The 25373-nt window shown below is 47.9% G+C and overlaps 1 protein-coding gene across 3 annotated transcripts in view; it reads right to left on the bottom strand.

Moving 5' to 3' along the window:
• LOC141050923 (phosphatidylinositol-binding clathrin assembly protein-like) overlaps positions 1 to 25373 on the bottom strand; it is a 172373-nt gene that overhangs the window by 99757 nt on the left and 47243 nt on the right. For all 3 annotated transcript variants that reach the window (XM_073547625.1, XM_073547627.1, XM_073547626.1), the window contains exons 3-6: positions 23142 to 23217; positions 15527 to 15629; positions 15351 to 15444; positions 15157 to 15268 (exon numbers count right to left, since the gene is read on the bottom strand). In XM_073547625.1, the coding sequence (XP_073403726.1) occupies positions 15157 to 15268; positions 15351 to 15444; positions 15527 to 15629; positions 23142 to 23217 (385 nt within the window). The remainder of the gene's footprint in view (positions 1 to 15156; positions 15269 to 15350; positions 15445 to 15526; positions 15630 to 23141; positions 23218 to 25373) is intronic.

Genomic DNA, 25373 nt, shown 5'->3' with positions numbered 1-25373 from the left:
TACTGGAATATTTAGCGGTTGCCATGTCACGTTTGGAGAGCCCCTGTGTGCATAAACATTGGAGCTCCTCCACAAGTGACCCCATTTTGGAAACTAGACCCCCCAAGGTACTTATCTAGATGCATAGTGATCACTTTGAACCCCCAGGTGCTTCACAAATTGATCCGTAAAAAAAAAAAAAAAAAAAAAAAATTTCTTTTAGCCTCAGTTTTTTCATTTTCACATGGGCAACAGGATAAAATGGATTCTAAATTTTTTTGAGCAATTTCTCCTGAGTACACCGATACCTCATATGTGTTCATAAACCACTGTTTGAGCGCACGGCAGGGTCCGAAAGGGAAGGAGCACCATTTGACTTTTTGTATGGAAAATTAGCTCCAATTGATATCGGACACCATGTCGCGTTTGGAGAGCCCCTGTGCACCTAAACATTGGAGCTCCCCCACAAGTGACCCCATTTTGGAAACCAGACCCCTAAGGAACTTATCTAGATGTGTAGTGAGCACTTTGAACCCCCAAGTGCTTCACAAAAGTTTATAACACAGAGCAGTGAAAATAAAAAATACATTTTTTTTCCTCAAAAATGATTTTTAGCCCGCTATTTTTAATTTTCACAAGACTAACAGGAGAAATTGGACCCCAAAAGTTGTTGTCCAGTTTGTCCTGAGTACGCTGGCACCCCATATGTGGGGGGGAACCACTGTTTGGGCACACGGCAGGGCTCAGAAGGGAAGGAGCGCCATCTGACTTTTTGAAATGCAAATTACTTCTAATCGTTAGCGGACACCATGTCATGTTTGGGGAGCCCCTGTGTGCCTAAACATTGGAGCTCCCCCACAAGTGACCCCATTTTGGAAACTAGACCCCCTAAGGAACTTATCTAGATGCATAGTGAGCGCTTTGAACCCCCAAGTGCTTCACAAAAGTTTATAACGCAGAGCCGTGAAAATAAAAAATATTTTTTTCCCTCAAAAAATTATTTTTTAGTGCGCAATTTTTTATTTTCACAAGGGTACCAGGATAAATTAGACCCCAAAAGTTGTTGTCCAGTTTGTCCTGAGTATGCTGGTACCCCATATGTGGGGGGGAACCACTGTTGGGCACACGTCGGGACTCGGAAGGGAAGTAGTGACAATTTGAGATGCTGACTTTGATGGAATGGTCTGCGGGCATCATGTTACATTTGCAGAGCCCCTGATGTACCTAAACTGTGGAACCCCCCCCACAAGTGACCCCATTTTGGAGACTAGACCCCCCAAGGAACTTACCTAGATGTGTGGTGAGCACCTTGAACCCCCAAGCGCTTCACAGAAGTTTATAACGCAGAGCCGTGAAAATAGAAAATATTTTTTTTTCCTCAAAAATATTTTTTTAGCCCCCAATTTTTTTATTTTCCCGAGGGTACCAGGAGAAATTAGACCCCCAAAAGATGTTGTGCAATTTTTCCTGAGTACGCTGATACCCCATATGTTGGGGTAAACCACTGTTTGGGCACACCTCGGGGCTTGGAAGGGAGGGAGCACGGTTTGACTTTTTGAACGCAAAATTGGCTGGCATCAATGGTTGCACCATGTCGCGTTTGGAGACCCCCTGATGTGCCTAAACAGTGGAAACCCCACAATTCTAACTTCAACCCTAACCCCAACACACCCCTAACCCCAACACATCCCGAACCCTAATCCCAACCCTAACCATAACCCTAACCCAAACACACCCCCAACCCTAACCATAACCCTAATTCCAACCCTAACCCTAAGTGCACACGCTGCGGTTTTTGCTGCCGTTCTGCTGCAGTTTTGGCCGCAGCAGAACTGCAGCAGTTCTGCAGACAGTGTACAGTAACATGTTATCCTATGGGATTAACATTCTGCTGTGCACACGCTGCGGATTTTTAACTGCGGAAAAGCTGCGGTTTTAAATCCGCAGAAACAATTGACATGTCAATTATTTCTGCGGATTCTGCTGCGGTTTGCCACCTATTCCATTGTCCAGGTGGCAAACCGCAGGGCAAAACCGGAGGTTTTACCTGCGGTTCTGCAGATAAAAATCTGCAGACCAATCCGCAGTGTGTGCACATAGCCTAATTCCAACCCTAACCCTCTTTCCAACCCTAAAGGAAAAATAAAAATAATTTCTTTATTTTATTAGTTGATCCTGCCTATGGGGGTGATAAACGGGGGGTTTATTTACATTTCATTATATTTTGATCACTGTGAGAGTGATCAAAATGAATGAATGGAAATTGGAGCCAGCGGGTACACTGCGCATGCGCCGGCCATTTTCAAATATGGCGTCGCCCATGGTCCGGGACCGCGGAACACCGGGAGACATAACGGCACTCGGTGAGTACCGGGGGTGGGAGGAGGGGCCATTGGAAGCCGGGGGGGAGCGAATGGAAGTCGGGGGGGGGATTATGACAGCGGCAGCACATCGCCGCTGTCATTCAGTGGCGGGGGGGGGGGGCGGATCGCTGTCACCAGACATGTCCGATGCTACAGCAGCGTCGGACATGGCTGGATTGTAATATTTCATCAATTTTCATTGATGAAATATTACTATCGCTCTGAATGGCTGTTTCACTTTTAACATCTAATCAGAGCGATCGTAGTCACGTGGGGGCGAAGCCACGCCCCCTATGGTGAAGAACAAAGCCCCCCTGTATCTGCGGGTCGGGTGACCTTTCAGTGACCTAGGTCACCCGACCCGCAGGGGGGCTTTAAAGTCATGACGCCACATAGGCGTCACTGGTCAGACTGACACCAGTTTTCATGACGCCTATGTGGCGTCATTGCACACTCAGAGGAATATAATGCCAACAAGTGTTCATTTTATTATGTACAAAACATGTGGGAGCCAAAAAAGAATATAGAGCACCAGATAGAAGCGATATACATATAACGACGTTTCGGCTCAGCCTGAGCCTTTATCAGTTTATCGCTGCAAATAAAGAGAGATACATCAAAACATATGCAGAAAAAAAACAAAAGAGAGAATATACAACACCATATAAAAATCACATTATCCAAATATAATACAGTGATAAAAACACATATATATATATATACATACAAATTATATTGCTTTCATGGAGAACATGGGTGTAAAGAACAAGAGCAAAGGCCCAGTAAACTAGTACCATAATAAGTAGAATAAGGGGGAAGAAATGGATTACCTGAATCCTGTTTCGGATCTTTGAATAAATAGGAAGAGAACTCCCAAGAGAATAGCCCAAGAAAGACGGCTGAAAAGAATTTGTCAACATCATGGTTAGTAAAATAGGTAAAGTTGTAATTGTAGTTACTCTGGTAATTACTCTGCAATGCTAGCACTGATTTAGCTATACTTTGTGTATACTTATTTCCCTATTTTAACACTCTTTGGGCAAGCACTCTTACTGCCCTATCTGATGGTATTACCATATGCTTAATCTCTTCTATTATTATTATGACCAGTTTTTTTTCTTAAGGCTTCTCACTACAAGGATGGTATTTTCCCCACAATGCTGATCCACTATATACTACACACTGACAACCCTATTAGAAAACCAGAGTAACTACAATTACAACTTTACCTATTTTACTAACCATGATGTTGACAAATTCTTTTCAGCCATCTTTCTTGGGCTATTCTCTTGGGAGTTCTCTTCCTATTTATTCAAAGATCCGAAACAGGATTCAGGTAATCCTTTTTTTCCCCCTTATTCTACTTATTATGGTACTAGTTTACTGGGCCTTTGCTCTTGTTCTTTACACCCATGTTCTCCATGAAAGCAATATAATTTGTATGTATATATATGTGTTTTTATCACTGTATTATATTTGGATAATGTGATTTTTATATGGTGTTGTATATTCTCTCGTTTTTTTTCTGCATATGTTTTGATGTATCTCTCTTTATTTGCAGCGATAAACTGATAAAGGCTCGGGCTGAGCCGAAACGTCGTTATATGTATATCGCTTCTATCTGGTGCTCTATAATCTTTTTTGGCTCCCACATGTTTTGTACATAATAAAATGAACACTTGTTGGCATTATATTCCTCTGAGTGTGCGGTGAATAGATTATTATTGGTAATAGGACCTATTGGTCCATTACACCTGCACCTCACTACTAAGACTTGAGTGCACGCTATCTTTCTAATTATGTGGCGTCATTGGTCGGGAAGGGGTTAAAGGGATCCCCGGTATGGAAGTTAAGACCGTTCCACTCAGCGCTCTGGTTCTGACCCCATGATTCTATTAAAGGGATCATTGATATGCAAGTCAGGGCAATTCCACTCAGCGCTCTGGTTCTGACCCCAGGCTGATGGGATGACGTGGGATATTAGGAGTAGTAGTCCGGTGGCTCTGGCTCACGGGATGATGTGGGATATTAGGGGTAGTAGTCCGGAGGCTCTGGCTGACGGAATGATGTGGGATATTAGTGGTAGTTGTCCGGTGGCTCTGGCTGACGTGGGATATTAGGGGTAGTAGTCCGGTGGCTCCGACGGGATGATGTGGAATATTAGTGGTAGTAGTCCGGCGGCTGTGACCGGATGATGTGGGATATTAGTGGTAGTAGTCCAGCGGCTGTGACGGGATGATGTGGGATATTAGTGGTAGTTGTCCGGTGGCTCTGGCTGATGGGACGATGTGGGATATTAGGTGTAGTAGTCCGGTAGCTCTGGCTGATGGGATGATGTGGGATATTATAGTGAATGTGGCAATGCGGAGTGGGCGGGGCTATACACTCAGCTTTATATATAGATATAATTATAATTTGTTAAACTAACCAAAGTTAGTTACTATGCCCGGGCAGCGCCGGGCTCTTCAGCTAGTAACCTCATAAAGTGACAGTGGTCAGAATTTTAAAAATTGGCTTGGTCATTAAGTGCCAAAACAGGATTTTTGGGTTGCTTACCGTAAAATCTGTTTCTCGGATCCTTCATTGGGGGACACAGGAACCATGGGTGTATGCTGCTGCCACTAGAAGGCTGACACTATGCATAGAAAAAGGTTAGCTCCTCCGCAGTATACACCCCACCGACCGACACTCATCTCTTCAGTTACTGAGAAAGCAGTAGGAGAAGTAACAAAACAGAATGAAAACAGAACAGACAACTCAACTGTAATCAACAAACATAAGAACAGGAGTTGCAGAATATAGGAGGGTGCTGTGTCCCCCAATGAAGGCTCCGAGAAACAGATTTTACGGTAAGCAACCCAAAAATCCTGTTTTCTCTATCGCTTCATTGGGGGACACAGGAACCATGGGACGTCCCAAAGCAGTCCCTGGGGAGGGAAAAGCAAACTTCCATTAGGTCTGAGGACTCACCACCGCCACCTGCAGGATCCTTCTGCCCAGGCTGGCGTCCGCCGAAGCGTAGGTGTGGACCTTGTAAAATTTGGCAAACGTGTGGATCGAAGACCAGGTTGCCGCTTTGCAGAGCTGCTGTGCAGAAGCTCTGTGGTGCACCACCCAGGAGGCACCCACTGCCCGGGTAGAGTGAGCTCTAATTCCAGGAGGGGGCACTCGATGCTTTACCCGGTAGGCCTCCAAAATTGCAGATCTAATCCAGCCAGCAATGGTAGCCTTAGAAGCCGGCTGATCTTTCCGCACACCCTCTGGAATGACGAAAAGAGAGTCTGTCTTCCGCAAAGGAGACGTCCTAGCCAGGTAAACCTTCATCGCCCTGACCAGGTCTAGCTGGTTCAAAGAGCGCTCCAGAGGGTGGAATGTACCCGGACAAAAGGACGGGAGAACGATGTCCTCATTTAGGTGGAAAGTGGACACCACTTTAGGGAGGAAGGAAGGCGGAGGCCGCAGGACCACCTTGTCCTGATGAAGCACCAGGAAAGGGGAGCAACAAGGGCTGCCAATTTCGACACACGCCGGATGGAGGTGATGGCCACCAGAAAGGCTACTTTCCAAGAGAGAAGGGACAGGGAGACTTCCCTGAGAGCTTCAAAGGGAGAACGTTGAAGAGCCTCCAGAACCAGACTGAGATCCCATGGATCCACAGGCGCGTTGTACGGAGGAGCGGTATGAGCCACTCCCTTCACAAAGGTTTTGACCTGCGGACGGGAGGCCAACGTCTTCTGAAAAAGAATGGAAAGCGCCGAAACTTGACCTTTCAAAGAGCTGAGAGCAAGGCCCGCATCTAGGCCTGCCTGGAGGAACGCCAGGATGGAAGCAAGAGAAAAGGACATAGGCGAAATGTCATTGTCCTCGCACCAAGTGAAATAGGCCTTCCACATACGGTAAATTCTGGAAGACGATGGTTTTCTAGCCCGAATCATGGTGTGAATAACCCAATCTGAAAAACCTGACCGCTTCAGAACCGCGGTTTCAACAGCCACGCCGTTAAATTGAGCGGCAGAGAATTGGGGTGGCAGATTGGCCCTTGAGACAGCAGATCTGCCCTGTCTGGAAGCTTCCAGGGGGCGTCCGCGAGAAGGTTGATGTCCGTGAAAAAAAGCTCTTCTGGGCCAATCCAGAGCGATGAGGATGACTGGTACCCCTTCCGCCTTGACCTTCTTCAACGGCTTGGGGAGAAGAGGAAGGGGAGGGAACAGATAGGGGAGCCTGAACTGCGACCAGGGAATGGTCAGAGCATCGGCGCCCACTGCGAGAGGATCTCGGGCCCTGGATACGAACTGTTGGACCTTCCTGTTCAGTCGAGACGCTAGCAGGTCCACGTCCGGAGTCCCCCCAACGACGGCAAAGCTGCTGAAAGACGTCCGGATGCAAGGACCACTCACCCGCCGCGAGATCCTCGCGGCTGAGAAAATCGGCACACCAGGAATGTGCACTGCGGATATCGCTGGAACCGATACCTCTGCCCAGTGGAGAATTCCGGACACTTCCGCTAGAGCCGAGGAGCTCCGTGTTCCCCCTTGGTGGTTGACATATGCCACCGCTGTGGCATTGTCTGTTTGAATCCAGACCGCCAGACCCCTGAGAAGCCTTTCCCAGTGAATGAGAGACAGATAAATCGCCCGTATCTCGAGGACGTTAATCGGTAGCGTTGTCTCTTGAGACGACCACCGACCCTGAACCATCTGATTGCGAAACACAGCTCCCCCAGCCGAGAAGGCTGGCGTCCGTTGTCACAATCTGCCAGTGAATCGGAAGGAATGACCGGCCCAGGGAGATGAGAGGTGACGTCAGCCACCAATTGAGGGACTGTTTGACCCGGGACGAGAGGCGAATTCGATGATCCAGAGAGAGAACGGACCTGTTCCACCGAAACAGAATGGACTGTTGAAGCGGCCTCGTGTGAAATTGAGCAAAGGAGATCGCTTCGGTCATCGCCACCATCTTTCCCAAGACTTTCATGGCTGACCGGAAAGATGGAAGCTTCGGACTTTGCAGCGATCGAACATCTCGTCGTAGCGAGATCAACTTCTCTTCCGGGAGAAAGACCCTCGATCGATGGGTGTCGAACAATAAGCCTAGAAACACAAGGCGCTGAGTCGGGACGAGGCAGGCCTTCTTGTTTACGAGCCACCCGAAACTGGACAGGGTGTCGAGAACGATGGTAAGGCTTTGGAGAATCTGATGAAAAGACGGAGCCTTGATTAGAATGTCGTCGAGGTACGGGAAGAGTATGAGACCTCTGATCCTCATCCATCAATGCCGCCATGATCTTTGTAAACACTCTGGGTGCGGTGGCGAGACCGAATGGCAGAGCGACAAACTGGTAGTGGGCCTGAAAAATAGCGAAGCGCAGGAATTTCTGATGCCCGGGAAAGATGGGGACATGGAGATAGGCATCCTGAATGTCTATTGAGCACATGAATTCCTGCGCCTCCATGGAAGCGATTACTGAGCGAAGGGACTTCATTCTGAAATGTCGCAAGCGGACCCTCTTGTTCAGCAGTTTGAGGTCCAGAATTGGCCGAACCGCGCCGCCTTTTTTCGGCACTACAAAACAGGTTTGAGTAAAACCCTGTGAATCGTTCTGCTTCGGGAACAGGCACAATCGCGCCGGAACTGAGAAGGGAGTCGATGGATGCAAAGAAGCCCGGGACTAAGGCGGGGTCTTTTGGAGGACGGGATGCGAAGAAGCGATCCCGGGGCCGAGAAATGAACTCTATCTTGTATCCTGAGGATACAACTTCCCTGACCCAAGCGTCTTCCACTGAGGCAAGCCAGACGTCTCTGAAGAAAAGGAGTCGGCCGCCCAGTTGGAAAGGTGCCTCGGGACTTTGTAGATAGTCATGCCGAGGTGGACCTTCCAGTCCTGGACCTGGAGGATCTGCCCTGGGAGGAATGAGATCGCCAGGCTGGAGTGGGTCTAAAGGAGACCTTCTTCCTATCCTGGCGTGCTTGCGGCCTTTGTTGGTTGGAAAAGGGTTCCGCCGCCGCGACGCGGCAGAAAGACCGAAAGGACCAAAACTGATGCCTTGGAGGAGGTCTACGAGGCTTGGACTGAGGGAGAAGAGAGCTTGTGCCCCCAGTGGCGTCCTTGATAATCTGGTCTAGCTGGGATCCGAAGAGACGCGCACCCTGAAAGGGCAGGTTGGTAAGGGACTTTTTAGAAGACAAATCCGCCTGCCAAGCCTTGAGCCAAATTGTAGCCGGATTGCAACCAAGTTGCTGGACGCTTGAGTTGCGCAAGAGGCGGCATCTAAGGAGGTGGAGACCAAATATTCCCCTGCATGGGAGATCTGGTTGGCTAGCTCAGCCAGTCGCTCTGATTGGGCTCCATCAAGAATGCCTTGGCGGAGATCCTCCGCCCAAGTAGCTAGGGCCTTTGCTACCCAAGTCGAGGCACAGGCTGGCACCGTTGCAGCCGCTACGAATGCTGACTTTGCTAAGGATTCTATGATCCTGTCGTTAGTATCCTTCAAAGCTGCCACACCTGAAATCGGAAGGACTGTGCTGTTAGATAGTCTGGACACAGGAGCGTCTACAGAGGGAGAAGCCGACCAGTTGTCGGTGAGCTCTTGAGAAAATGGATACAGCACGCCGAGGCGCTTCCCTCTTTGAAAGCGCCTGGTCGGATTTTCCCTTTCCCTGGTGAGGAGCTTGGCAAACTCAGAATGAGGAGCAAAAACTCTGGAAGGTGTTTCTGCCCGTCTGAACGAAACCTCCTGATCTGACGGTTTGGTTAATCGCTGAAATGAGGTTCTGTACCGTAACCTTAATGTCCGCGGTATGGTCCGAATCCAGCTCTAAAATCTCCTCGGATGGTGCGTCCGAGAACGCTTCGCCTGACTCAGGTGAGGAGGCGCGGGAAGGAGACTATTGGGAAGGACTATGTGGTGAGATGGAGCGAGGGGAGGATTCCGGCCGGAGATCCTGCCTGGGTCTTTTGCGGCTCATGCTGGCTGGTTCAGATGGAACCTCTTGTGACCTGCTGGGTCCTGCAGAGGCGTCCAGGGGCAACTTATCAAGCAAGGCCACTAGGGACAGAGACACCCTAGTGAGATCCGTCACTGATTGAGATAGGGAAGAAGCCCAGTCAGGAAAGGGAGATTCGCTCTCGTGTGGAGCAATAGGGGGCTCCTGGGCGGCGGGTTGAACGGGGTTGCTGCAGTCGATGTGGACTGACCTGATGGAAGTTTGCGTTTGCAAGAAGAGCATGCAAAGAACTTGACTAAGGTGCAAGAGGGAGCCGGAGGACGAGCACGATCAGGCTTAGAATTAGACATAGTGAGGGAAAGTCACTGAAGCAGTGCTGGAGGGTTGGGGGACAGGAGGCAGAGGAGGGTGTCAGTCTGCAGCGGTGTCCTGTGGATGCTTCCAGCGAGCGCTGCTGCACAGCTCGTCCGTATGCAGTGGCCCCAGAGGAGGCGACGGAGTCCAGCTGACAGGCTGGAGAAAATGGCGGCTGCCTGAGGGGAGCCCGGTAGGAAAAAGCGCGCGCTTTCTGAGGCGACAGGGAGGAGGGCGGGACTAACTGCAGCCATGGATTGCACCACCCGCTGCGGATAGGCAGGCTAGGGGGGCTGAGTACCGCCTCCTGAGCGCCAACGTGTAGGGAGAGGGCGGGGGGGGGGCAGGCGTAGAACGGGCGGGAGAGAAGCCCGCCTAAGGGAAAAGGCGGGGGGCGTGGCCACGACGCCGGACAAGGTCCCAATTGAAGCCGGGGCCTGGATTAGATGCGGCGGCCGGCGGGGAGCGCGGAGGCGACGCTGCACAGCTGCACGATCGCTCCGCTATGGATCTCTGCCCGCCGCCCAGCTGTGAACCAGGATCCGCTGCCGTCCAGCTGCCAGAGCTGAAAAAGGATAAGTGCAGCCGGGGAGAAAAGGGTATGGTGGGGGGGAGAGCTGTTGGGGAAATGCCACTCAGGGCGCTCGCTCCACAAGGTAACCGAGCCTGCAGCGTGGCTGCCCAAATGAAAGCCGGGGAGTCATAGGAGGGAGGGCAGGGAGAGGAAGGGCTTGCATTCCGGGGTCCCATACTTACCTTCCTTGAGTGTTCCTGTCTTTTTCCATAGAAGGATGTCCGCGTCTCATCCGGACAGACAGGCTCTGGTGGGCGAGTGGGTGGGAGACGGGGGCGAGGGCCAGCTGGATCGCCTGACACGCATCCATGCTCTGGGATCTTGGTCCTGCCGTGGAGAGCTATGAGGATACGGGGTGGCAGTACACGCCGTACTCATAGTCTCTTTGTTGGACTACAGATGTGACTATTCGCTCTGTATCCCTCCGAAACCTGAAAAGAAAACGATGCACACTGAGGTATATATGGGTCTAAAGAAAGACCTGTGTCCACCTCCTACTGACACTAAGCTAAACTGAAGAGATGAGTGCCGGTCGGTGGGGTGTATACTGCGGAGGAGGCGCTAACCTTTTTCAATGCATAGTGTCAGCCTCCTAGTGGCAGCAGCATACACCCATGGTTCCTGTGTCCCCCAATGAAGCGATAGAGAAATTGGCTCTGTCACAAAGGGGTTAAGTAGCAAATTGGCTCTGTCACTAAGGGGTTAAACGTGATAGAAACGTTGAACATTTTTCAAACACTGTTTTACTTTTCTTAGATTTTGTTTTTACTTTCCATTGAGACAAAGCCAAATTCACTGAATCAGTTATTAATGAGTTGTGCAAAAAGATACAAGCTCCAGAGTAATTTTGTTTTGTTTTTTTTCCACTCTTTCTGTAGTAAAATTCATAACTTTTTTTCTATTGACATAGTTATATCAAGGATCTAGTTTTGAAGGACACCATTCATTTACGATATAACGAAAATAAAAAATCCAAGTGGGGTGATATGATGAAAAACAATAAAAAAAAAAAAAACTGCATTATGCATTCGCAATTGTACCATATAAATGTTGCCATCAGTGATTGAGAGTGGCAGTTAAACGGTTAAACCACAGCAATCAGAGAATGGTCCGGTAGCTACAGTTACAGAAAGATGCCAGTTGTGCAACACAGTCAGCATCTGCCAGGTACGGTGCAGGCTTAGCTCCTGAGCCTGCTCCATACATATAACACGACAGAAAAATGGTAAAGCAGTAAGGCTAAGTGCCCACATTGCAGAAATGCTGTGGAAATGTCCGCAGCATTTCCGCAACTCCCTGCCGCAGGTAAAACGCATGTGGAATTCGCATGTGGTTTCCCACAAAACACAAGCACTTTTAGCTTGCAGAATGTTTGCGCTTTACCAAGCGATTTGAAGCATCGCTTGGAGAAGTGATTGACAGGTTGGTCACAGTGCTTGACAAGTGTGACCATCTTTTTACTATTGATGCTGCCTATGCAGCATCAATAGAAAAAGATAGGATGTTAAAAATAACTAAAAATATAAAAAAATAGGGATATACTCAACTTCTGTCGCCCCCCAGAAACCTCCCGCCTGCCAGCATCTTCCGTTCCCAGGGATGCCTTGCGACAATGACCTCTGATGACGTAGCAGTCTCGCGAGACCGCGACGTCAGAGGTCATTTGCGCAATGCATCCCTGGGAACGGAAGATGCTGGCAGCATGGCTGAGAGGCGGGAGGATTCCGAGGGTCGACAGAGGGTGAGTATATCCCTATTTTTTTTTTTATTTTAAATCCATTTTTTTACAGGGATATGGTACCCAGGGCCTGGAGGAGAGTCTCCTCTCCTCCAGACCCTGGGTACCATCCGCACATGAAGCACTCACTTTATGCATGGTGGGCATAGCCACATGTGTAAAGTGAGAGTTTCAAAGCAATCCTATGGCGGCGGAATCGCCGCGATTCCGCAGAAATAATGGAAATGCTGCGGATTTTACCACTATGTGATTCCGCAGTGGTAAAATCCATAGCATTGACACAGCAACTGGGGAATCCCATAGGATTGCATGGGGATGCGTTTTGTAAGCGTTTCCGCGGCCGCAACGCTAAAAAAAACGCAACATGGGCACATAGCCTAATAATCACGTGGGCATTACCTGCAAAACACAATGATCAATATTTATCGAGCAAAAGAAACAAAAACAAAAAACAAACTTGTACCACTTTTACTATGTTAGGCTCTGCTTTTTGCTTCTATAATCACTATTGGGGCATGGACTAGCAAGAAATGGGTGCAGAGTGAGTGTAAGGAATGTAATCTGACAAGCGAGACCAGGTGCCAAAATTCAGCCCAAATTTATTTATTTTTTGAAGCGTGAGCTTTCATTAGGATAAATATTTTACATTAAGATTTTTCCAGGTCTCTAAACAGCAGTTGACAGATCATCTTTGCAGAGTAGACCATAGTAATTCACCATTTTATTTTTTATTTTCACCCACCATCATATGTTTGTTTTCAACTGGCCAATTCATTGAGTTGATGTTTTCAAAAGAAAAGCTTTAACATGCTCTTTTTCTCTCTACGGCAAGATGCATTATCATTGTAAAATGACCTCATCATCACCAAATCTATTACTTTCATGGAACGAGAATTGCCCAAAATTACAAAGTGATTCCATAATATTCTCTTCCATTAGATCTAAAAATAAATATGTAATAATTACCCCTATAAGGGCCAATTGCTGTAAATTTACAGCGCTTGGTCATTTAACCTTGGAAATTTGGAGCATAATATATAAATAGCTGGGGACCCTGGGGAGAAGACAGAAGTGATTTATCACGGCTTCTCTCTACTATTTGCACGTCTACAAAACGCCCAACATGGTGCTGATGTTTCTATAGGACCTGGCAATCACACAAACGCCGGGTGTCTGCTGGCAGAGTTGCTGGATCCTAGCCAACCAAGATCACATCTGGCAGTGATTTAAAGGGATTTTCCCATCTCAAAGATGCTATACTATCCCAAAAGTAGTAGGTATAATAACAATATTATCAAATACCTCCAATTAGAAATGTAGTATGGTTCTTCTGATTTGCCATGCCGATTACCCCATGTAATACGAACATATAGTGACAGTTGTTACTGGTAGTAACTATGGATACCTAAGCTACAGCAATGCCCTGCACATTGGGTATGCAACATAAATCAGAAGAGCTATACTACATTTCTAATTGCTCATATTACAACTACACCTAATATATTGAGATGTGATCTTGAAGATGGGAATACCCCTGTAATGTCATTTCAATTTACTGTTGTTTTCACTTGTAATTGAGACAACTATGGATGCCACAGCTGCAGCGGAAAAATTAAGTTAAAAAAAAATGTTCTCCAGAGATTTTTGGTGATCTTTGTAGAAACAGATGAGAAAAACATTTTTTATGCTTGGCAAAGTTTATTATTTTCTTACCACTATTCTAGGTTACAAATAAATATATATTTATATGCACCCTAGAATAGTGGTAAGAGAATAATAAAATTTGTCAGGCATAAAACAAAGCCTCATAAAAAGATAACTTACCAAATTTTTCGGACTATAAGACGCACTTTTTCCCCCAAAATTTTTTGGGGGAAAATGGGGATGCGTCTTATAGTCGGAATATATACCGTATATACTTGTGTATAAGCTGAGATTTTCAGCCCATTTTTTGGGCACAGCGGCGCCGAGAACATGGAACAAGCAGGGGCTGTGCTGCAGAGACGAGCGCCAGGAGGGGGAGAGTATGAACGGGGGGAGCCATATTCACCTGTCCCCGTTCCAGAGGCGGCAACGCTGATGAGCAGCAGGAGGTGAGTATACAGTTTTTGTTGTTTTTTTTTTGTAACGGAGGCAGCAGCAGCAACATGATGGGGCCACACACTGTGCAGCATTATCTGGGGCCACACACTGTGCAGCATTATCTGGGGCCACACACTGTGCAGCATTATCTGGGGCCACACACTGTGCACCCTAGGCTTATACGCGAGTCAATAAGTTTTCCCCGTTTTTTGTGACAAAATTAGGGGGGGTCGGCTTATACACGAGTATATATGGTACTTACAAATACTGTGGCGGCAGCAGGAGTGGGGGCGATTCTGCGTCGGTTCCGGTCAGACGCTGCCAGGCGATGATCACACTCCCTTTCCCAGGCTGGTGTAGCAGGTTCAGCGGTTGGTGCTCTGTGGTGTGGGGGGGCTCCACTGGCATTTTGTGAAAGCCCGGAGGCCCCGCACATAAATTGCTGTGATGCAGTGGCCTCCGGGAAAATGGCCGCCCACACCACCACCGAACCTGCCGCTCCAGCCTGGGATGGGACTTCTCGGGAGGCCACCACATCAGCCTGGAATGGGAGTCATATCGCCGAACATCTCCTGTGACCTCAGCTCCACCAACGCTGCTAACTGAACCCTCCCTCCCCGGTAATCTGAATTCGGACAGTAAGACTGACCCCATTTGACAAATTAATTTTTTTACCCTATTCTACTCCTGAAAATTTGAGGTGCATTTTATATTCCGAAAAATATGGTATACTATGGCTGCAAAAAAGTGGAGAAAAAAAAAAAAAATAGCCAGTCATTAAGGATTACAAAAAAAAATTACCTCAATGCAAACAAGGAAAAAAAAACAAGTTTTGTAAATTCGAAAAGGTCTTTTGTTAAATATCAATTTGGATCACATCTGTAATTTGCATGTTTGGTATGAAGTATAAATACTGGGTGAATATCCTGTGAGCAGGGCCATCCCATACCGGTTACTAAAGGCTGTATTGAACACAAGGTGAATGAACATCCGCTATGACAAGTCAAGAACTTACAAAGAAGTGTATATAGTCCCTTGTCTCCAACAGATTTATTAGATGTACTAAAATTTAAATGAGACCGATAACATTGACAGAAATTACTGAGCAGAAGATGACATACCTAACAAATTAATAACTCCTTCATTGTAGGCAGCAAATAATCGAATGGAATCTTTGAAAAGCAGCATGAAGCCAGTATTTATAACACCATTAGTTAATTCATTTGGGCTTGCCTAAAATCAAAGTATATAAAACAAAGTTAAAACAAAAAAGCAATACAGATATTACACAGTCATAAAACCATCATGTACCTACATCAAAATCGAGCAGAGCGTCTAGCTGATTCTGAATGATAGGAAGAGTTTTCAATAACTTTTCTGTAGCCATAGTTCTCATAACTCCGTCTATCCTAAAATGAGAACAGCAAAATAGGTTTTGAAAAAAAAAAAACAACAACTCAAGTATGTGATTTATGTTATTGTTTTACATACCCTCTTTTCATTTTGGTGAAGTCCACTGCCAAAAGTCTGTAAGAAAGAGCTTTTTCATTCAGATACCGGCTGTAGCGCCTAATGAAGGTTGACATATCATAGCCTGGAAGGTGGTAGAAAAGGTTTAAAACTACATGAACATCGATCTTTTAACTTCATTTTCATAGAGGAAACAAGGAAGCAATGAAAAAAAAATGCCAATAAAAGAGGGATTTTGGGTTCTTACCGTAAAATCTCTTTCTTGGAGCCTTCATTGGGGGACACAGAATACCATGGGTGTATGCTGCTGCTGCTAGGAGGCTGACACTATGCAAAACAAGAAAATTAGCTCCTCCCCGGCAGTATACACCCACCGACAGGCACCAAGCACCTCAGTTGGTGAAAAAGCAGTAGGAGAAGCAACCAAAAACCATGAACATATGTACCAACCCAACAAGGGACTCGAAGACCCAGCACGGTACAACTTAAACAGGGAGGGTGCTGTGTCCCCCAATGAAGGCTCCAAGAAAGAGATTTTACGGTAAGAACCCAAAATCCCTCTTTCTTTATCGCCTTATTGGGGGACACAGAATACCATGGGATGTTCCAAAGCAGTCCTGAGGGTGGGAACAGCAATAAAAGGAACGACAGAAGGAAGGGCTTAGGTCGGCCGGTGCGCGACCGCCGCCTGCAGAACCTTCCTACCAAGAGCTGCATCAGACGAGGCCTGGGTATGAACCCTGTAGAACCTCGCAAAGGTGTGCAAAGACGACCAGGTCACGGCCCTGCAAAGTTGTGAGGCCGAAGCCTGGTGTCGCACAGCCCAAGAAGCCCGAACAGCCCGGGTGGAGTGTGCTTTCACCCCCGGAGGGGGCCGTTTCTCCTGAAGTCGATAGGCTTCCAGGATGGTAGACTGAATCCAGCGAGCAATTGTGGAATCGGAGGCCGGAAGACCTTTCCGGCGACCCTCAGAAATGAGAAGCAGGGAATCAGACTGGCGAAAAGAAGCGGTCCTGGCAAAGTAAACACGCAAGGCTCTCACTACGTCCAGTTTGTGGAGCGACTTTTCCAGAGGATGAGCAGGCGCAGGAGAAAACGATGGAAGGACGATATCTACGTTAATGTGAAAGGGAGATACCACTTTTGGAAGGAAGGAAGGAAGGAAGGAAGGAACTGGCCTGAGAACAACCTTATCTTGGTGGAGGATAAGGTACAGAGAACGACAGGATAAGGCCGCCAGCTCAGAAACTCTCCTGATAGAAGTAATGGCGATTAGAAAAGACACCTGCCATGAAAGAAAAAGACAGAGGGATGTCCTGGATTGGTTCGAACGGCGCCTTCTGGAGGGCGCCAAGAACAAGATTGAGATCCCATGGCTCTAACGGAGAATGATGAGGAGGAGCCACATGGGCGACTCCTTGGAGAAAAGTCTTCACTTGCGGTAAGGAAGCTAGATCCTTCTGGAAGAGGATTCTAGGGCAGACACCTGGCCTTTGAGAGTACTGAGGGATAGGCCCGCATCCAAACCAGATTGGAGGAAACGAAGAATGGATGGAATGGAGAATGACAGTGGAAGAACATCGTTATCATCGCTCCAACGGAAAAAGGCCTTCCAGTACCTATGGTAAATGCGGGAGGAAGCTGGCTTCCGAGCCTTGATCATGGTCTGAATGACCCGGCTGGAAAACCCTGAATCCTTCAGAATTGCGGCCTCAACGGCCATGCCGTTACACTCAGAGACTGAGAATTCTGGTGGTAAAGAGGGCCTAGCGAGAGAAGATCTGGACGGTCTGGAAGCCTCCAGGGGACGTCCACGAGTATGTTCACCAACCCGCGTACCAAGGGCGTCTCGGCCAGTGTGGAGCCACTAGGATGACTGGGATGCTCTCTGACTTTATCTTTTTGACCACTCTTGGAATGAGGGCAAGGGGAGGAAACAGGTAAGGCAGCTGGAACTGGGACCACGGAATTACTAGGGCGTCGCAACCGACGGCTAGAGGATCCCTGGACCTGGCTACAAAGTGAGGAACTTTGTTGTTCATCCGAGATGCCATGAGATCGACGTCCGGGATGCCCCAACGCTGGCATATCTGACTGAAGACTGTGGGATGAAGGGAACATTCGCCTGACGCTAGACCTTGGCGACTCAAGAAGTCAGCTGCCCAATTCTCCACCCCTGGAATGTGAACAGCGGAGATCGCCGGAACGTGACGCTCTGCCCAGCGCAGTATCCTTGCCACTTCTGACATAACCTGCCTGGTGTGAGCACCGCCCTGGTGGTTTTTGTACGCCACAGCCGTGGCGTTGTCTGACTGAATGCGGACTGGTTTGCCTACGAGGAGATGCTGCCAACGAAGGAGAGCAAGGAGGATTGCCCTGATCTCCAGAAGGTTGATGGGCAGAAGGGTCTCCTAGGTGTTCCAGCGCCCTTGGACCGTTTTCTGATGGTAAACCGCCCCCCATCCTAGGAGACTGGCATCGGTGGTGAAGACCTGCCACCGAGGCGGAAGAAGAGACCTTCCGCGGAGAACTGACTCCGGCAATGCCCACCAAGTCACCGATTATCTGACTCTGAGCGGAAGAAGAATGGGGCGGTCCAGAGAAAACGAGGTCTTGTCCCAGACTGACAGGAGGAACAGTTGGAGAGGGCGAGAGTGGAATTGTGCGAAGGGCACTGCTTCCATGGAAGCCATCATCTTCCCCAGGACCCTCGAGCAGGACCGAAGGGACTAGATCCTCGAGCGTTGTAGGGACTGGATCCCTTTGGAAAGGGTTGAAAACTTGTCCCTCGGTAGAAACACCCAGGCTAGATTCGTATCGAACTCCATGCCCAAAAAAAAAAAAAAAAAAAACAGACGTTGGGTAGGGCGCAGGATGGACTTCTCCTCGTTGACTATCCATCCGAGGCGGCTGAGGGCAGTCTTGGCGGGACGAACCCTTGACCAGGAGATCGTCCAGGTAAATAAGAATCCCTCTGGATCGAAGGATGACCCTGACTGTTGCCATCACCCTCGTAAAGACACGGTGAGCGGAGGCTAGTCCAAAGGGGAGGGCCGTGAACTGATAGTGATTGTCCTGAATCGCAAAGAGGAGGTATCTCTGATGCCGCAGAGAAATGGGGATGTGAAGGTAGCCATCCTGTATGTCCACAGAGCAGAGAAACTCTCCGGATCTTCACGTGGCGATTGAGCAACTTGAGGTCCAAAATTGGACGAAGAGAGCCGTCCTTTTTCGGGACTACGAAGAGATTCGAGTACAACCCTAAAAACCGTTCGTTTGCAGGAACGGGAACGATGACCCCTGTGGAAAGGAGGGAGGAGACGGCCTGAAGGAGCCCTGGGATCTGGGATCGCTGTCTTAGGGATCGAGACAGAAAGAAGCGACTGGAGGAGAAGAAAACTCGATTTTGTATCCGAATGTGATGATTTCCCTGACCCAAGCGTCGTCGATAATGGATAATCATGCGTCTTTGAAAGAGGAAAGTCTGCCTCCCACCCTGGAAAGATTTCCAGGTGGGGGTGACCCGACACTTAGATGAAAATCTGCCGGATCGGGAGCCTGAGGACCTGGAGGGCTGACCTCTGGATCTCCAGCGGGGAGCTGGGTTATAAGAAGGCTTTCTCCGGTCTCTGGAAGCAGGATGCCGATACTGCTGGGATGAACCTTCTGCGGGGGAGAGGAGGGGTGAAAGGACCTAAATGGCCGAGAGGCCTTCCTGTTAAAGAACCTCTTAGGGCGGGACTGGGGAAGGGAAATGCTCTTTCCACCAGTGGCATCAGAGATTCGCATTCCACGACTTCAGCCAAAGAATGCGGCGTATGGCTACTATGTTGCTGTTAGCTCTTGTTACGCACCCAGCCGCGTCCAAGGAGGCAGCCAAAAGGTATTTGCCCGCATGACTAAATTGGTCTGCTAAATCCGCCAGCTCGTCCTGAGGAGCTGCTGCTGAAATGTGTTTGCGCAGAATCTTTGCCCAAGCCGAAATGACCTTCGCCACCCAAGCCGAGGCGAAGATAGGACAGAGGGAAGCGTCGGATGCCTCAAAAATTGACTTAGCCAACAACTCTATTTGCCTGTCTGTTGGATCTTTAAGAGAAGCTCCGTCCGGAAGGGAAAGAACCGTCTTAGAGGAAATCCGAGAAACTGGTGGATCTACCTCGGGAGCTTTGGTTCATTTCGTGACTAGATCTGCATCGAAGGGATATAGTACATCTGAGTACTTGCGGCCTCAAAAACGTTTCTCAGGATGTAGCCAGTGATTGGCTAAGGAAGTGTCGAACTCTTTGTGATTAGGAAAGGTTCGAGATGGAAGCCTCGCTTTCTTAAAGGAAACAGGGCATTCCTGAGGGGGTGCCTTATCCTCCTTTATCTTGAGAGTTTGGAATATAGCCGATAAGAGACTATCTACCATATCCCGAGTTCTAGCTATGTTGTCCGCTTCTGAGTCAGATCCAGATTGGGAATCATCGTCTGACCTAGGATCGTCTGTTGAGGATGGAGACAAAGAGCGTAGCCTGGGAGAAGCGGAGGGACCCTGCGAACTGGAAGAAGAGCCAGACAGGACTCGCTTCCTAGAGCCCCTACCCGGCTTGTCCGTCTGAGGGTCGCGGTCAGGTGCTGGCGACTCACCGTGAGAGGCGGTCGGCGCACAGGTGGCTGCAGATAGCTGGGGTAACCGCTCTAAAACCTGGACCAGAGATTGAGACACTTTCGTGAGATCAGAGACCGACTGAGACATCGCCACGGCCCACTAGGGGGTGGGGTGCTCTCAACCAGGGGCTCGGAGTGCTCCTGAGGGGCAGACATGGAGGAAGGGCTGCAGGACGGACAGAAGGGAGACGACTGACCTGATACCCACTTCTTTTTACAGCGGTGGGTCCTAGAGCAGAGAGCCCCTGCAGGATTGGGCATATGTTTTTGTTTTTTTTAAACGAAAGTGAAAGTGCTCCCTCTGCCCTCATGAGCGACGGCGCGCCCGGAGCAAAGAAACCAAAGGGACGGGACCCACAGAGACCGGGAGGCCACAGGGATAGGAGAGTCACAGGGACAGGGCAGCCACCGGGTAGGATGCTGCCTGTGGAGGCCACCGCTGAACCCCCGATGATAAGCGCGTCTAACAGCGCTTGGAGAAGGAAAACTGGCGGGAAATTCAAAAAGTACTGATCCTGATAGCGTGGTGCAGGGCTGTATTTTAATACAGCGCAGTACTGGCTGTAACGCTGCAGGGCTGATGGGTCGGCTAGGGTCCATATTTGAGAGCGGGGCTTGACGTCCTTGAGGAGGATGACCGCAGGGGCCCACGATAGCCAGCAGGCCGCTGGGAGAAACGATCCTCAGTACCCGCACTATGTCCGTATGGTGCAGAAGACGGCTCATGGTAGGGGAAACGCCACCGCTGGCGACCGCCGTCTTCCTCTCAGCCCTGTCCCGGGAGAGGGGTGAGGAGGGTAATCGGCTAGGACCGGCCACCGTTATAAGCCCATAGCACCCGAGGGTGATAGGGAAAGGTCCTGCCTGCGGTCCTGAGAGTTGCGATGTGGGCAATACCACATTGCTCGCTCAGCCGCATTAATCGGAAAAGCAGGATGAACTCACATCCCGTTTCCTGATGCTGTATCTGGAAAAGAAAGGGGAAATCATTAAAAAACACAACTAAAACCTGAAAAGAAAAGGATTAAATGCGGATCTGGGGAGATCCCGGTCCGCCTCCTACAGACACTAAGCACAAACTGAGGTGCTTGGTGCCTGTCGGTGGGTGTATACTGCCGGGGAGGAGCTAATTTTCTTGTTTTGCGTAGTGTCAGCCTCCTAGCAGCAGCAGCATACACCCATGGTATTCTGTGTCCCCCAATAAGGCAATAAAGAAAAGGGACACTGAAGAGTGTATCTGTCCTTTCAGAATTCGATGCATTGTACGTGTACACGATGAATAACACTTTCTACCCATTATATATCTTCTACCCTGCATTTTTAGCTATTTTTCCCCTCTGCACTAAAGCCCCCGTCTCCTACAGCGAGATCGCTAGCGAGATCGCTGTTGCATCACCGATTTTGTGACGCAACAGCGATCTCGCCTGCGATCTCACTACGTGTGACACATAGCGGCGATTGGGCCCCTGCTGCGATGTCGCTGATCGTGCTCGAATGTCCTGGGTCATTTTTTGATCACTGGTGTCCCGCTGGCCAGCATGCATCGCTGTCTTTAACACGGACAACGATGAACGACCTCAATACTAAAGGTCTGAGAGACAGGGTCCCAACGAACGTCGTATCATTCTGTTTCGCTGCGGCGTCGCTGCTGAGATCTGACTGTTTGACATCTCACCAGCAACTTCGTAGCGACGCACCAGCGATCCCTACCAGGTCGCATCGTTGTCGGGATCGCTGGTGCGTCGCCAAGTGTGACGGTACCCTAAGGCTACGTTCACACGTAGCGGAACTCTCGCGGAAATGACCGCGAGAATTCCGAATTTCATTCCGTGGGAAAATTGCATTTTAAATTCCCGCGATTTTCCTGCGGAAAAACTAGCATTTTGCAAGCGTAATTAGCTTGCAGAATTGCTAGCGTTTTCCAAACGATCTGGAGCATCGCTTGGAGAACTGATTGACAGGTTGGTCACATTCGTCAAACATAGTGTTTGACGAGTGTGACCAACTTTTTACTATTGAGGCTGCCTATGCGGCATCAATAGTAAAAGATAGGATGTAAAAAATAATAAAGAAAAAAAATATATTGTTATTCTCACCTTCCGGCGTCCCACGCAGCCTTCCCGCCTCTCTCCACGTCCCGGTCCCAGTAATCCTTTGCGAGAATTACTGCGATGACATCCGTTCTCGCGGGATCGCGACGTCTCGCGGTCATTCGCGATGACGTCGCGCGAATGACCTCGAGACTTCGCGATCCCGCGAGAACGGACGTCATTGCTCGCAAAGGATTACTGGGACCGGGAGCGTGGAGAGAGGCGGGAAGGCTGCGCGGGACGTCGGAAGGTGAGAATAACAATATTTTTTATTTTAAATTCTATTTTTTACAGGGATATATATGGAACCCAAAGCCCGGAGGACAGTCTCCTCTCCTCTGAACCGTGGGTACCATCCGCAAATGTTCTGCTTACTTTTCGCATGGTGTGCACCGCCACATGCGGAAAGTAAGCAGAACAATGCATTCCTATGGGTGCGGGATCGCCGGGATTCCCGCTAAATTAATGAGCATGCTGCGTTATTTACCGCGAGCGATTCCGCAGCGGTAAAAACCGCAGCATTAGCATAGCATTGCGGAATCCGATAGGAATGCATGGGATGCTTATTTTTCATGGCAAAATCACGCGGTTAAAACCGCCGCAAAAAAACCGCCACGTGTGAACATAGCCTTAGTCTCATCAGTTTCTCTGGCCTTAATCAAGCCTCCCCCCTCCTCAAGACTCCTATAGGCAAAACTTTGATTCCTAAGGAAGACAGAATTGCGGGTGGATTTGAGCAGTTTTTGAGAATGAATGATCATTGCAAGAAAATAAGAAATGACTGATATGTTGGAAAGAAGCATACTTTAATAAATTATAAGTTTGATGCGGTCTATTCTTTAGAAAAGGGAGCTGACTAATTATGTATTAAATTGTTAAAAATACAGTTTGTTTACCTTGCATAGCACCTTTATCTAAGAAGTTGTTGAGGTTGAATAATGTATTTCTGGATGCAAGATACTGAATGAATCGCTTAAAAAGAAAAGAAAAAATAGAATCATTTGGACCAGTAGTAAATGTCATGTAAAATTATTGTTTAAAAAAAAAAAAAAAAAGTAAAATCTCTGAAGTCAAAGTGCAAAATAAAAAGAAGTTTCCAACTTAACTAGGTCAAACAAACAACCAATCTTGTCTGCTGCTGGCAAATGATTGACTAATAACTGAATATTCGGCGTCATTCATACATGTTGGTTTTCACACGGATTGGGACATGGAACAGTCCGCATCCAAGCAGGTGATGGAAGTTTCTGCAACCCTGCATGCTACGGAGAAGGCAAAATTGGCCTCATTAACCAACAAGTCTCAAGCGGACCTGCTGCACAACAGCAGCACATGCACCGCAAAATCATGGTTGAAATACAAGGATCATGGATATATACTGAAGAGTACCCTAATGAGCAAGGACTTATTAGTCTGTGCCAGTGTGAACATGTGTAACATCTGGATCAAAGATCTACTGTTTTTATTTGCTATACTAGTAGATGAAGATGCCCACTAAACTTAATGCTTGTTTCATAAGCAAGCATATTTCTTTTTTAACTTTATATTTGTAATAAGACTACATCATTCTTTATTATATTGCTATTGGTTAAAGTGGTTGCCTGAAACTTTGAAACTGATGGCCTATTAGGTTATCAATTTCAGATTGGTGTTGAACTAAACCCCCATCGATCAGCTGTTGCCAGCTACTGCAAAGAGCAGATACAGTGTGTAATGCCAGCACAGCTTCATCTACTCTAGGGGATGTCCTCCAAGTCTGCAGCCTTAGCCAGCAATCACTTTTCATGGGGGCAGAGTAGCAGCACCTGCTAACAGCCACTACAGACTATACAAAGTTTTGCTTTTCTGTCTCTGCTCATTGTGTATATCTGGACGCTACAAGACTTGTAAAAAAAAAAAAAGGAGTGTTGGGACCTCCATCAATCCGACACTGATCATAAGGATAGGCAATCAATATTAATAGTCACTACAACACAGTTATACTGCAATATTTATTACACTACATAAAGAACTTATCGCTCTTTACTGCAGAGCTGTAGCCCCTTAATGACCGGAGCTTTTTCGGTTTTGCGTTTTTGTTTTTTGCTCCCCTTTTTTCGGAGTCATAACTTTTTTATTATTGTGTCAATATGGCCATGTGAGGGTTAATTTTTTGCGGGACGAGTTGTACTTTTGAATGACACCATTGGTTTTACCATGTCTTGTACTAGAAAACAGGAAAAAAAATTCCAAGTGTGGTGAAATTGCAAAAAAACAACAAAAAAAAAATGCATTCCCACACTTGTTTTTTGTTTGGCTTTTTTGCTAGACTCACTAAACGCTAAAACTGACCTGCCATTATGATTCTCCAGGTCATTCCGAGTTCATAGACACCAAACATGTCTAGGTTATTTTTTATTTAAGTGGTGAAATAAAATTCCAAACTTTGCTGTAAAGAAAAAAAAAAAAAATTGCGCCATTTTCCAAGACCCGTAGCGTCTCCAATTTTCATGATCTCGGGTTGAGTGATGGCTTATTTTTTGCGTGCTTAGCCGACGCTTTTAATGATACCATTATGGTGCAGATATGATCTTTTGATCGCCCGTTATTGCATTTTAATGCAATGTCGCGGCGACCAAAAAACGTATTTCTGGCATTTTGATTTTTTTTCTCGCTACACCGTTTAGCGATTGGGTTAATCCTTTTTTATTGATAGACCGGGCGATTCTGATCGCAGCAATACCAAATATGTCTAGGTTTGATTTTATTTTTATTGTTTAATTTTGAATGGGGCAAAAGGGGGTGATTTGAACTTTTATTTTTAAAAACATTTTTATTCCTTTTGGCATGCTTCAATAGCCTTCTACGCTAGAAGCTGGCACAACTCGATCGCCTCTGCTATATAGAGGCCATGCTCAGATCGCCTCTATGTAGCAGATTTACTGCATTTCCATGAGCGCCACCCGCGCCACCACAGGGTGGCGCTCACAGCAATCCGGCATCAACAACCATAGAGATCTCAAGGAGACTTCTGGTTGTCATGCCGACACACCGGTGACCCATGATCATGTGACGCGGGTCACCAGTGAGCGTATTTTCGGACGGATGTCAGAAAGCACTTGTTAAATGCCGCTGTCAGAGATTGACAG

Source organism: Dendrobates tinctorius, unplaced genomic scaffold, assembly GCF_039654945.1.
Source record: "Dendrobates tinctorius isolate UK_male_01 unplaced genomic scaffold, ASM3965494v1 ptg000154l, whole genome shotgun sequence".
NCBI classification, from domain to species: domain Eukaryota; kingdom Metazoa; phylum Chordata; class Amphibia; order Anura; family Dendrobatidae; genus Dendrobates; species Dendrobates tinctorius.
The sequence above is the reverse complement of the archived record's forward strand: the minus strand, read 5'-3'. Positions and strand labels throughout refer to the sequence as shown.